We start from the raw sequence: 14,695 nt of genomic DNA on the forward strand, positions 1-14,695 counted from the left end.
TTGAACTTATCTCGATTATCTAACATATCTCGATAAATGAAAACAATTATTTATTTTAATGAGCTGCCAATGTTGTAACCAGTAAAGTGAGAAAATTACAATTTGAAGACTATAATAAAGTGAAAAATGTTAATCTTAACACTGTTCCCAAGTGGTAGGAGAGTTGGAGGTACCTACACCATCAGGTATACAAATAATTTATGGAAGTTTACTATTATCTAGATTAATAAACTTATCATCCTTATCTCGATAAGCTTTATGATATCTCGATAATCAAATATATCTAGATAATCGCACGCCTCTACTGTATACAAAGTTTTTGTGTGTAATTTATTGTACTTATATAAGTAATTATGCAATTCAGACCTCCAGAATGATAAAATAATCACTGAGGGTGAAGTGTTGTATCATTCTTCTTAAATAGTACAGGTACTCACATGCTATGTCTCATGCTGGCTTCTTGATTGAATTAGTGCTCACTACTTTGTGTGCTAGAATAACCTAGGTAAACATAAACATGATTATCTTTATCAATCAGCAATGATAATGATCGTCTTTATAAACTACGAGATGATTTCTAGTAATCACTGTGTCTAAAATTAAGCTAAGCACACAACTTGCAACAAAAAATTGCCATGGGTACCTGCATACCTACTTGCTGGTATCTTATATAAATACTGTACCTCATTAATGGCTATAACCTTCAAAGCATCCCACAAGCATTTGTCATGGGGGAACACAACATGCAATTTTTACATGTCCATTCATGCAAGCAGGCCAATTTTCATTACATAAATTTTAGAATATACTAGACAAATCCACTCGTCACAGTTACTTAGGTCAAGACATTGCAATTCAGCACACACTGTAATCATGCATTGTGTATAGGATAGCTTCACAACAGAGATTATAAAAAGATGCATTCACTTAAACATAACAATTGCAACAAGGCAAATTGTAGCAGTATTCTGATAGTACTTCACTTAATTGCTCTGTTGCTGTTACATGACCACTGGATTCCATAAAATGTGCAAAAACTTTTGGGAGCAGACGACAATGAGCACGAAACAAGGCAATGTTATTAGTGTCAATCAAATGAGGTGACATTAACTCATCACCCTTTGTTGCATTGACATCACCGCAGCCATTGCTTGGCTGCCACTCTTTTAATATTAAATCTCTTGCAAACCAACCTATTTTCAATGGCCACACTTACAGATCAATTCTTATAATTATTATCACTATCATATATGCTGCATAGACATTTGACAACTTTCAGATTTTTCATCTATCTTATACATCTGCCAAGAAATTTCCATTTCTTGATGGATATGCTTATATTATACTATTCATTGTCACAAAAAGTTTTTCTTAAATACTATATTGCAACGTGTATGGTAGGAAACACTTAGAATTGCTTATAGAGATAGTGGATGTGCTAGATTTATTGTATCCGATAAACACCACATCCTGCCATATTCAAAGTTAATAATGACCATTTATTTATTTTATTTTTGTTTATAAACTTTTTCAAGCCTGCATTGAAGGTCTATGGGTAAACTGTACCCACAGAATATGTATCGTATGTATGTATGATTGCATAATGTATGACTTCTATTTCAGATGATAAATAGAACAGGATTTGTGATTTTAAATAATACTGCAGTGATCCATTTACCTCTTTGTTGTACCTATCGTATTAACGTAAGTCTCTCAAAGTACTCAACACTGTTGGTTACTCTTGTATCCATTATTTAAGTTTACAGATCTGAATTATACATATTGTTTTCCAGCTAGGCGAAGTAAGATGTTATTGTATATAGAATATTGTGCATGTATTCTCATTTTGTTAAGTTTATGTATACATTGTGTCGTATGGAGTGCATATACAGAATGTTTATTATACCACTAAAAATTATTGTGATAAAAGTTTGAAGGCGTTTTCAACACACAGAAAATCCAATCGGATATCTGCGTGGGTAACTAGCTAACTTTAAACTACAGAATTTTCAGTTGAAATGAATATTCAAAGCTGTTGTAATCAAAGCAGGCATTTGAACTAAATTAGTCGAAATGACCAGGGAAGGTCAAACTACTGTTTAATTAGAATGTTGAATTAGCATATCATTTTGGTAATATCATTGTGGATTGTTAAGTCTATCATGGTAAAGATGAGATTGTCAGCTACATATATATTAGGGACCACATGAAAACAGCCTAGAATTTCAATAACAGCCTTTATTAAATTTAAGTACTTCTTGCAACACAGAAGACAAAATTCAGAAGTGCAAAATGTCATATAGCTTCTTGTACAGTCCATATTAGAGTAAACAACTACCATAATGTAAGTGAACTATACATGTTTGTGGCTAGTTAACATGAAGAGCCATACCACACTCTATGGATTTTGCTCTCCAATGCAATATAAATCCTCTGTATCATCATTGCAGCCATTTCTTGCCTGCCACCTTTGATTTCACAATTTTGTCATGCAGGCCAAACCTTTTTTACAGCTTGGCTGTTTTCTACTTCTTTTTGTACTTGAGACCAGTCTATGACTGACTTTTGAGTTTGATTTTCCCAGATTTCCTATCTATGGATTCTTAATTAACCACAGAGCAGCTGCTGTTCACCTCACTTTATTTCTACTTTACAGTTTAAATCTACTTATTAGTGATCTACCAATGGAAATTCTATAAAACATTTACAATGATATTAACAAAATGAATATTACATGAAATACAATACATTTATAATTCTGTCTCAATAGTGTATCTGGGTGATAGGTGTGGATGTTCCCTAGTAAGATTTTTATCAACTTTTGTAAACTTTTTACCCCATGGTGACTACTCTATTAGAGCATCTTGACCCTGAAACATTACACTTGTTTGGTTTTTGTGTGTAACTGTACACTGTTTTTCAAACCATTAAAAGGCACTGCCATGATATAAACATCAAATTTCAAGATATTCCCATACGAGGTTTACCCTGTAGCCGTGACAAAATTTTAATCTTTTTTTTACAAATAAACCTTCATCACATGATGTATATTTATCAGATTCATCACAAACTAAGTATGTGAATTCACTTTTATATTATACTTTTAATATGTGCCAAAGCTCAAGACAATTGAGTTACACATTTGCATTTTATAGCAATTTCTGCAAAGTGTGCAAAAAAAACAATGCCTCATAGACTCTTAAGGCTTCATAGTTTTGAATGCTCATACCTCACAAATGACTGGTGTTAATTTAAGTTGCTGTGTGGCTTGCCCTACCTGATGGACAGCTATAATGCAAAAATGGTGAGCTTTGGAGAAAAGTCCATGGAGCTATGCAAGCATGGAAATTGCACTTTCTTTCTGTCAATATACACACAGTTTGGAACTCCGACTTTCTTGGCTGCATGACACACTACCGTGTGTCTTGAACACACAGTATGGCATGCTGGCTTCTTGGCCACACGGTACATGGTACTTGATTATGCTGTTTGCACTTTACAAGTGGTGATGAGAGGCCAGTCTCACAATACCTTCATGGTGCCTTGGCAGTACTGATTAGGTATAATAAACCCAAAAGTGCTCTCTATGTCTTTTTTTCTCTGTCTCTGTCTTTCTACCTCTGTCTTTCTTTTTCTCTCCAGCAGAACAATAATTAGTCAAGTTTTTGCTATGCTTGTGCAAGAATTCTTTAAAAACTTATTAGATGGTGGATTTTGCACTGCAGGGGTATGTATTGTGACTATAAGTCATGCTTAAGACATGGATGGTGCCTATTGGGAATGTGTACTGATTTTCATTCATTTTCAAGAAAAGTTTCTGACCCTGTTGGAAAGATATATGTATTTTTATGATAAAAGAAAGCAGTTGCACTTGGATGCAATCAATTTCACTACAGAAAACAGATCACTATGACAACACAACTTATGATTTGTCACATGTGATTCGTAGCTCTCAGCAAAATACCCTAATAAAGCAGTCACCCAGTTATGTGTAATCTGTGTAATCATAACTATGCTGTAAGTTATAAAGCAAACTGCCATATAGCTAATTATATGAAGGAGACATCCATGTACTACAAAATAGTGAAGCATTGAACAAATTATAATCACACGCCAAAGAAAGACTTTCTGTAGTGTTCTAGTTATACCATTATCTCTCTTTTTATTAACACATAGATATCTGCTTTGCTTTTTACGTAATTTTTAAATACATAAATTAGTCAACTGAGACAACTTGTTGTAGATTATCTATGTAGGCAGGACAGAACAATAAATGTGACAGTGAAGGAGGTTCGGAATCCTGAAGGATACTACAAATATTCTGCTAAGTTTTATCTGCAATTTGATCCTCTTCTACTTAATTCACTTGAAAGTATTACTATTCAATCAACTATTGAACCTGGTGGAAGAGAAGTAGTTAACGAGAAAATACAACCTAAAAAATTGGTAAATGGTGTACACATGTGTGTATATATTTTGTATGCATGTTTGTGTGTGTGTTGCTTTTGCACAGCTGCTAAAGGCTTTGCTATGTTATGATGTATGTGTGTCCTGTGTCCATTTGACTATGTCTTACCCAGCCACCTTTTCTGTGTTAATTTTCACCATGGATTCAGGATAGGCCTATAATTTCATCTCTAGCTTCAATCATCATCTCCTGTCAATACAAAGCCTAGTTGGTACCCAGCCCATCACCTACAGTCCTATTCCTTATCATGAACACTCATAATTATTGCTTTACCTCAATGAGTCAGTATTTTAGCACACTGACTGTTTTTTTAAGTAAAAATTTCTAAACAGCAGTATATATGAGTGCCCATAACATTTTTCATACTAAAATAAGCATTTGTAATTTTATGCAAACTACTTGTCTGTTCATTTGTGACTTTGGAAGGACATTAGAGCTGGTGATGGTGATATTAGATAGTTACTTAAGCAAACAGTTTGTGTAGCTTTGATCATTGCATCCAGAGATCCTAATGGCATGCAATTCAGCCTGATTTAAATTTAATCCTAGCTGATTACCACCTTTCTACCCCTACCCTCCACTCAACGACAGCTTTATTTATGAGAAAGCAATCTAAAAATTTATTTTTGTACTTCAGATAGTCTAAAAAGTCATGAATAGCTCCACCCTTCAGTGAAAATTTACCTGTGCATGTCAACTAATGCATATATGTGACTGGATATCTGGGGAAAACAGTCTGATCACCTGTGATAGCAGATTTTATTTTTCACCAAGAAAACAAAGTTACATGAATTCATAATCAAATTCAGCCAGGTTTGAGTGGTCTGCTCTTGCTGGCTGCTTTTTCCAAGCCCAGTAACAAGCTGTATGAGTGGTCTGGGGCCTCAATGGCAATCTGGAGATGTCTGTTTGTGGCTGTACAGTTCTGTGTTTTGAATAAAGACCTGTGCTGTAAATTTCCTTTCTAGTTTTGACCCATAATTTGGCCTAATTCATCCCTAAATATTCTTTTTTTCATTTTTAAGCAACCTTTTGCTTCCCCCTCCACCCCCTCCCCTAGTATTGGAGCTCACCTGATACAGTCAACATTGAGTTATAAACTATCTAAAATGGTAGGAAACTTAGTTGTTGACACTTGTACAGTGGATGCTCTGGAAGGTAAGGAACTGGTGTAACAAAACGTGTGAAAATTTGACACACATAGCTTCCACAATTGGTGTGCTACAATATACTAAATACTTAATGCTGGGATTTCTCAATACTTTTTAATAGGTGATAAGACTGGCTTTCCCAGACTAGGTTGCATACATACTTGCAAGACATGCACACATGGCTAGCATATATGCATAATATTTTACAGGATAGTCAGCTTATTCCAGATTATCCATTCATATTGCAATTTGTTGATGGCTGTGACCGACTCAATGAGGTAATTACACTACATACAATACATGAAATCAATCCTCTGTGTGTGTGTCTTTTGTTTGATCCATACACATATATATTTTTTTGTTGCAACAATTTGTTAGACCATGTGATTGTCATCCACATACCTTTGTTTTTAACTGTGGTGCTTTACCTGTCATACATGTGTATATGATTTCATGAAGTTATATACGGTACATCAAAAGCATTCGTAATGTAATGTTTCAAGACAAGACTCTTTATAAACTGAGCAAGCTCTTGTGGGAGGGAAGAAGGGGGTCTTCTGCAATCTATCTAAACTGAAGCAGGAGGTTGATTCCAGGGCTGGCTTCCACACACATAAAACCAAATTCATGATTTTACTAGAAATAGCTTAATACACTATCATATTCCACTCAATATTTTCTTCAGAACTGGCAAGTCTGGTTTATGCAGCAGCTTTTCTCTGAACCTGTGAAAGCCACTAGAGTGATTTGACACCATTCAATGGCCATGGTTTTGTTGGAATGGTGTGTGGTGAGCTGGGAAGCCTCTGAGAGCTGACCAGCCATCTTCTCCTTCATTTGGGAGTAATTTGAATGCAAGGAGGGTCCATGGAGTGCCCAATTTGGACCTCTGGGTTCCATTGTCTTCTTATACTACCATAAGAATCCACCCACCTCCTCCACCCACCATCCCAATTACTATCACCTGTAATACTACAGTCTGAGTTTTAAAGAAATTAGCTTTTTGCGATACATGATGCTGTAATGCATGTTTCACAGAGTACAATGAGAGGATACTTTCAACACTTGCAGATTTACAGGATATGCAAACACTTTTATCATGAATAATATAAACCATGTGTGTATAATATATGTCAGGGGCGGATCTAGGATTTATAAAAGGGGGGGGGGGGCTAACTCAAGGTACTAATCTCTTGGGTAAAGGTGTGTGAAGCACACTTCCCAGCATGCAAAGCATGCTGGAACTAGGGGGTCTGGGGGCATGCCCCCCCAGGAAAAATTTGAAAAATAGATGCTAAAATACTGCAATTTGGAGACATTTCCACATAAAATTCATACCTGTAGATACTTTATATACTGCCTTTAGATTATAAGTATGGCTCTCTGAAGCATTTCGCTAATGTAAAAGTTTGGGTAGGTACAGACAACTAAATACATGATGCACCCCTCTCACAATTGCACAACACTGAATAGGTGCATGTTAGAATAAGAATGTTGAAAGTGGAAAATTTTGAAATTTGAACAACACAAGATTGAATCTGAGAGCATTTTCAATGGAAATTGTGTACCTGAATTAAGTATTGCCATACATATTAACTACACAAGTAGATGAATGAAGCCCTTTAAACAGACCAATACACTTCATTGTATGTATAGGTGCAGGCAGATTTGAAAAATTCCATAACAGAACCAACTACATGTTTCCAGTGAACAGTAGTTAGCTGACTGCTCTATTAGAGTATCTCGATCTTGTACACCTCCAATGCTGATCCGGGTCCTTGTTGCATAAACTTTAGCATAAATCCACTGATAATACCTTGGAAAGATGTTTATAAGGTGGTTTTATGAGTATTTGTATTATTAGTGATCATACAATTATGCTAAGACAAAATTTCATTATAATACTCAGCATATTGATCAAGTAAAGCCTAAATATGAAGGGGGGGGCTTCAGCCCCCAAAGCCCCCCCCCCCCCCTGGATCCGCCCCTGTATGTATCCATGATGTTAGTAGTAGTGCATGAAATCTGTATAGGTGCATTCCTGTGAAGATGCTTGTAATATTTGGAGAAGTAATGACAGCACATGTCAACAAGATTGTGTGAGTACATCCAAAAATATAATGGGAAATATTCTGCCAAGTAATTACAGTGGAACCTCAGTTATCCAGACCCCACTCATTCAGATTCTCGGTTAACCAAACTATGGAAATGACTGCTCTATTAGGGTAGTGACTGTTCTATTAGAGTAGTTGAATACCACTTATAGTTTTACAAATGTTCTTTATGCTATTTTCAAACTTATGGACCACCCCTGGTCAAAGGGGTTTGGATAACTAAGGTTCCACTGTATATTTAAACAAAAACACTTTTTATAATGCGCTATGTGGACAATACTATGACAGGGAGATGGTGAAAGTCAAATTTCATAAAGATCTATGTTTGCATGAAAAATTATTTATAATTAAGTTGGAAGTGATTAAAATTCTCTAGGAGATGGTGTATTCTTACAGTCTACATGTTAATATTTTTCACGTAATACATCATGTTTTTCAATGCAAAAATACTACAACAATTGATATCTACAAAATTAATGACTAGCTAGTACAATTTAATTTCTGGTCAGTTTTACTGCACTTTAAGAGTGAAAGGACTTCCACAAATGTTAGTTGCTTCATCAGTATCCCCCCAGCACAGACCAAGTTATATTCTCCAGGTACACTGCATATTACTGACACTAGCATGCTATTGTTTGCAGTCATTTCTCCTATTTCTGGTCCCTCTATTTGTTACATATTATACACAATAAGGAAACTGCTGCAATCTATATGCAAGTTTTGTGCACTATGCATATAGCTACATATTGTTATTTTTGGTTTAGCTAGTTAATGTATATGCTTTGTTTGAGACAATTGTGTATCTATGATGTATCTAGATAAATGCTACTTCATATACTTACACATTCAATAAAACCTTTCCACCACTTTTACAACATGAAGTGTACCAATTTAAGGTAAGCAGTACATGTTCATATGTACTAGTGAATTAATGTTGAGTTGTGTGCATGCATCTAGTAGTTACTATGAGGATGTCAGAGATAGCTAATGCAAATACCTAATAATGTATATACATACTGGTTATAGCAGTTAAAGAAGCATTGGTGTAAGTAAAGAACTAGGGCATTGGGCAAGCATAAGTTATTCATGTTAAAAGTTAATTTTTTTGTTTAACAATTTTTGTGGGACCTTTACTGAACAAAATTTATTTTATGCTTAAAACTGTGCGGACACATGATAGTGCGTTGTGCAACCAAGGAAAGCCAATGTGTCTAGGCACTCAACAACAAGTGTGTATTTTATAGGAACCAAGAAAGCACAATATTTTCATTCATTCATACCTCAGTAACAGCTAAAACGAAATAGTCCATTTATCTGTAAGACATTCCTTGGGATGGGACATATACTATACCAAACCTTAACCCTAACTTTTCAACCTATCTCTTTAACTACACACATAAAATGCACATACACAAAACACTGTACTTGTTTTGAAGAAGGCACTGTGTGTATGCGTACGTGCATGCGTGTGTGTATGCATGTAGTGTAGCGGGTAGTGACAATTGTGTGGTAGCAATAGTGTGATAACTCAGGGTACATTTATTTTTACAGTGGAACCTGTTAATCAGGGCACTTGAAATGGGGAGACCTGTGCAATCTGAGCACTTACATAGTAATGGTCTCAAAGTATCTCTTAGCATGTAAACTGACCTGAAAAATATGGACACCTTGATAATTAGGACACTTTGGTTGGTCTATACTTGCACTGGTTCAGTCAACCCAGCAGCCATATTGGGAAAGCATAGACACTGGAAAAGTGATTATCAATCTTGTATGTCTTATTTATTGGGTTAAAGGAAGGTGTGAATGAGGGTGATCGTGCCACCACTTCTGTTGAATGCTAATCTTCCTTTGTGAGGATTAGTTTGAGTGTTCCTATTTGTATACAGATACCCCATACCAAGAGTATAGTAACCAACAGTATCAAATGATGTACAGTGCTCCCTCAATTATCTTAACACTTGGTTACCTAAAAAGCAGAATTGACTGCTCTATTAGAGTATTTTGTTTGAAATGTATGTTCTATTCGAGTATTTGAGCTTGGTATACAACTGAATGGGCTTTTATTATCCAAACTTTTTGATTATCTGACCATGTCTTTGTCCCAAGTGGGTTGGCTAATTAAGGGAGCACTATATTACCCTGTGATTAATGATTAAGTGGAGTAACACAGATATTTCAGTAATAGTTGTGTATACAAAATGGTAATTTGAAACAGGTAGCCCTATTTCTGTCCATTCACTAGCTGGAATAAAAAACAATTGGCAAAAATGACTTACTGCTTTTTTAGTATTACTGTACAGTAGTTGAGTAATTTCATCAGTCAATCCAGTCCACATCTTTACGTACTCCAGGTAGAACAAAAAAGTGTGATGGATCTGGCTATGCTACTGCTGCTGTGAAGATCATTACTGTTAAATTTTGTCACAGTAACTGTTTTCCATTCTGATGTTTTTGACCTACCCTTCGTACCACATTTTAAAAAGTATTACTTTTTGTTTTAGCTGCTGAGTGGTATTATTTTTGTTTTAGCCACTGAGGTCGAGATACTCTACCCTAATAGAACAGTCAACCTTATACAACAGTTAAATACTTACACTGCTAAAATCACAGTCAGATTCAACCTCGGGGGGGGGGGGTTGCATGTCCCAGACACCCTAGGAAGCATACTAAGGTATGCCTTCCGAAAGTGTGGACACTGGATTGGAGAAATGATTGTCATTTTCCTTTGTTTCACTTATTGAGTTAGAAGCAGGTGGAAACTGCAGGTGATTGTGCCATCAGTCATGCTCATGCTGAATGTCTATGACATTTAATGGATGTTCTGATTGAGTGCACAGATACACCATACATATGGACAGACAGACATTTTCTTCAGAATAATAAGTCCCAGAAAGGTTCCCATAGTATATGGCTATATACATAACTGCATTTGTTTGGATATTTGATGTGGGAAGAAGCAGTTTTATGTATTCTTGTTTTGTAGAATGATGAATAAATGGCATACCTGTCTCAAGTTACTAATAATGGATAAAGAAAAACACTTATTGTATCATTTTTGTATGTATCCACCTGTTGTGTGCTTTTACGTATGTTGTTACCATAGGGTGTAGCATCAGAATTCCACTTAAACAAATGTCGATTAATGATTGTGTTCTATTAGGTCATTAAATGGGTGGCTTTCTTTATTGTTTTTTTTTATCTTGAAAAATCTGCCCTGCTTCCAAGCTAAAATTTGCTCTGGTAGTGTTACAAACTGACACTACATATACGTTTTTGTGGCTATGGAGACAAGGTAGAGAGGCCATCTAAAGTGCTATGCAATTATGACACAATGACCTGATGCAATAGGACTTCGACTATCCGAACTCTCAATTATTCATTGCTTATAAATGACTACTCTCATTAGGTGAACGTTCTATTAGAGTAAGTGTATGTTCTATTAGAGTAATTGAACGAAACTCCATATAAACAAAGTGGGTTTCATTTATTCAAACAAATTCACTTATCTGAACATTTTTATGATTAAACTGGCACACAGGTGTTTGGATAATGGAGGTCCTACTGTACTTATTATACATCACAGTTAGACAAAGCAATACACTAACTATTATAAAAGGCGGTCAAATTACCGGCCAATTAAAATTAAAAGAATTTAATTTAGGATGCAGTTACAGTGAATATAGAACACAGCTGAATGATAAAGGTTCAATGTTAAAATTTTGTCAATTGTAATTGATTGTATGTTAACATACATTCTTGGCTGCTTCAGATATCAGCTGTTTCAGTTGCCAGTTACTTTCACTTTCATGGGTGCACCTATTTTCCAGCCAATGTATGGCAGTTAGCATAGGCGGCGGAAAGGGGGGGCTAGAGGGCTGAAGCTCCCCCTCAGAATGATATCACGCCGAAAGTATCGAGGAAATTATCCTTCTTGGAGTGGGGCTGAAAACCGCGATAAATTTAAAGATGGAGATATTCTAATAGAGTAGTCACTCTAATAAAGCAGTCACAATATTTGCAAAGTCTGGGTCAGCCCAGCCCCCCCCCTCATATCAACTACTTCCTCCGCCCCTGGCCAGTTAGTTGTATGATAAGATTGATTCTTGGCTGCTCCATATATCAGCTCTTTGAGTTGCTAGTTATTTTTACTTTCATGAGGTCTTTCTCTACAATTACTGAGCTGTTTTACAAGTACTTGTAGTTTCATGGACACAGCTTTTTTTACAGCAAAGGTGTTTTTGGGGGTGGATCACAGTTAGGCAAAGCAAACACAAGTTGTTTATGTGTTAACAAATTTACTTGGTTAGTCCTAGTAATAATAATAATAATAATAATAATACTAAGGCCTAACATTGTCTTTACTGATAAGTCACACAAACTTACTTTATCGATTGATGTTGCTTGTCCTTGTGATAGTAATCTTTCCTTGAAGGAAGCAGAGAAGCTAACTCAATATTGTTTGTAAGATGAAATGCATAGAATATATAGGGTACAACTGTAGTAATTTTACCTACTATAATTGGAGCTTAAGCATGAACAAGCTGACATCTTAAAGAAACCACCCAAAGAAGTTCATTGTTCTTTAGTTGAGATACAAAAGACTGTTCTGTTGGGTTCATTGGCAATGTTAAGGAAGGTTTTGACACTTTAGCACCTTTTACTGACTGTCTGATAGTATGTTTACTTTAGGGCTGTATACTCTTGTATGCATTGTTTGTTTGCCACAAATAATCACATAATAATACCAAAGTAACATTATGATGTTGTGTATGTTTTGTTGTTGTAGGTTATAGCTGACAAAATTTTCTATCCATCTGCTGAGTGTGAACCTCCATCAAGTAGTTGCAGATATTTTCCAGGTGTTTTTAATATTACAGCACCATGTAAGTGAATAAATGTTCAGTAAATAAGTTTCCACTGCCATAAGTTTCTACTGCCATTTTCTCTATCAATATTAAAATACATAATATTATCTTAAAAGCGTAATAGTACCCCATCTCAAATTAGCTTGGCTGTTGAATAGACAAGTACAGTTAGTTTCAATCAAAGGAGGTTAGCTATATCAAAACTATGCTCGGAATATCATTAGCTACCAGTGGTAGAGGTTGATGTGAGAGGAGGTTGACCAGAGTATAGAACCTCTGGCAGCAGGGGTCTGGGGAACTGTAGTCATTTTAGCTTTTAAAATGTCTCAAGGTTCACCAGAATTGAAGCATTTCAACTAAAACACCAGTCAAAGTATTTAAAACAGGCTATTTGTAGTTAATAGAATGATAATAACGTCATAATTTGACAATTACATATTCAATATAATTACAAGGGGTCAGGAGTCTAGTCTCAGGGTTACCAAGTTATCAAAAAAGAATAATAACTGCAGCCCTGGGAAGACAGAAAGAAAAAAAATAAATTGTAGCTACAAATATAAGACTAAATAATTATATCAACAGTTCAACAGATCAACTACATCCCATGATGCTGAAGCCCGAGCATTAAATATCCTGTGTGAACAGGAAATGGCAACATGAGCTGCCTGCTGAAGTATACAACATACTGTACTCTTCAGTAGATGGCACACATTACTAAGTCTTATAACAGTTAAGGCATAAAATGGCCTAGACAGCCAACTCCAATTGTCAAAAGATCAACTGAAAATCCAGCATGTTGAAGGTCCAGCAGTTATGAGCCATAACAATCTTCTTCACAGCCAAAAGTTGATGTTGAGTATTAGTGGCCATAGAGAGTTCTAATAGCACGATGGAATCTGTGGAAACCAGTATGATATCAGGTCTGATGTGATATGAGGTGGAATAGTACTGGAAGCCAGGAAAATCAGTATAAAGCTTATGTAAGCCAAAATTTGCCAAAATCAGTAACAAAAACAATACACTAAAAAAAGGCATTTGCATTCCTACCCCTCAATAATACTTAATCAGTCTAGTTTTATGCCTATCATATAATACAGTAACAGCAGTAAACAAGGCAGGACTAACCAAGCCATGAGCCAACATTAAATAAAAAAAAACCTCTTATACTAAAACTAAATAAAGGAATTATAACAACTCCCATATGTGCAATCGACGAATATGCTACCAATCATTTAAAATCCACTTGCCGGCAAGTAATAAACCCACCCCAAATAACCCCCAAAAGGCCCAAAACCAATAACACCAGAGAAAAATAAAAAGAGGCCAAAGGCAATAACTTTAATAAAAATCGTAATATCCCATATCCCCCATGCAACTTCAATAACACTCCAGCTAAAAGCACAGAACCTGCAACTGGTGCCTCTACATGTGCCTGCAGTAATCATATATGAAATGGAAACAAAGGTATTTTAACTGCAAAACATAAAAATAAATAAAATAAATATTATACATTGATTGATTTTTAAATCCCAATCCATAAGACTCCAAATAAAAATAATCCAAAAACCCCACAACCGAGTATATTCAAAATATTAATAATAATACAGAACCAAAAAATGTTTAAATAAAATGCCACTCTTACCTTTTCCTCTCTTGATCCCCATATCTCTATTATAAGAAACATTGGGAGTAATACACCCTAAAAACAACAATAAATTAAAACAAATGAAAACAAGAAAATGTGCCAAATAATAACCATTCACAACAAATAAACATATTGCAACAAGGTGGTAAATTCTTTTTAAAGTTCTGAACAAAAACCTGCAAAACGGAGTCGTTATGCCAAGTGTATCTCCCTTGATCGTGTGCAATGGAACAACCAGTTAAAACATGTTCGGTTGTAGGCTGAGTAGAGTGACAAAGGGTACAAACTGGACTAACAGGTATGTTCCAGTGAGCTAGATTCAATGGTGTGGGTAAGGTGTCACAACCAGCTCATATTGAGAAAGAAAGTTGCTTATCAGGTAAACCATACATCAGTATTTTCCACAGGGGTCTAGAATAACTATATCCAGAAATTTATTCTGTACAGTG

At 35.5% G+C, this 14,695-nt stretch overlaps 1 protein-coding gene across 1 annotated transcript in view; it reads left to right on the forward strand.

The window, feature by feature from the left end:
• Positions 1 to 14,695, forward strand: part of LOC136248328 (fibroblast growth factor receptor 2-like) — a 38,285-nt gene that overhangs the window by 5,433 nt on the left and 18,157 nt on the right. Inside the window, exons 4-10 of the mRNA XM_066040119.1 lie at positions 1,624 to 1,704; positions 1,760 to 1,802; positions 4,244 to 4,446; positions 5,829 to 5,897; positions 7,653 to 7,718; positions 8,552 to 8,629; positions 12,523 to 12,619. Of these exons, the coding sequence (XP_065896191.1) occupies positions 1,624 to 1,704; positions 1,760 to 1,802; positions 4,244 to 4,446; positions 5,829 to 5,897; positions 7,653 to 7,718; positions 8,552 to 8,629; positions 12,523 to 12,619 (637 nt within the window). The remainder of the gene's footprint in view (positions 1 to 1,623; positions 1,705 to 1,759; positions 1,803 to 4,243; positions 4,447 to 5,828; positions 5,898 to 7,652; positions 7,719 to 8,551; positions 8,630 to 12,522; positions 12,620 to 14,695) is intronic.

Source organism: Dysidea avara, chromosome 3 (genome assembly GCF_963678975.1).
Source record: "Dysidea avara chromosome 3, odDysAvar1.4, whole genome shotgun sequence".
Taxonomy (NCBI): Eukaryota; Metazoa; Porifera; class Demospongiae; order Dictyoceratida; family Dysideidae; genus Dysidea; species Dysidea avara.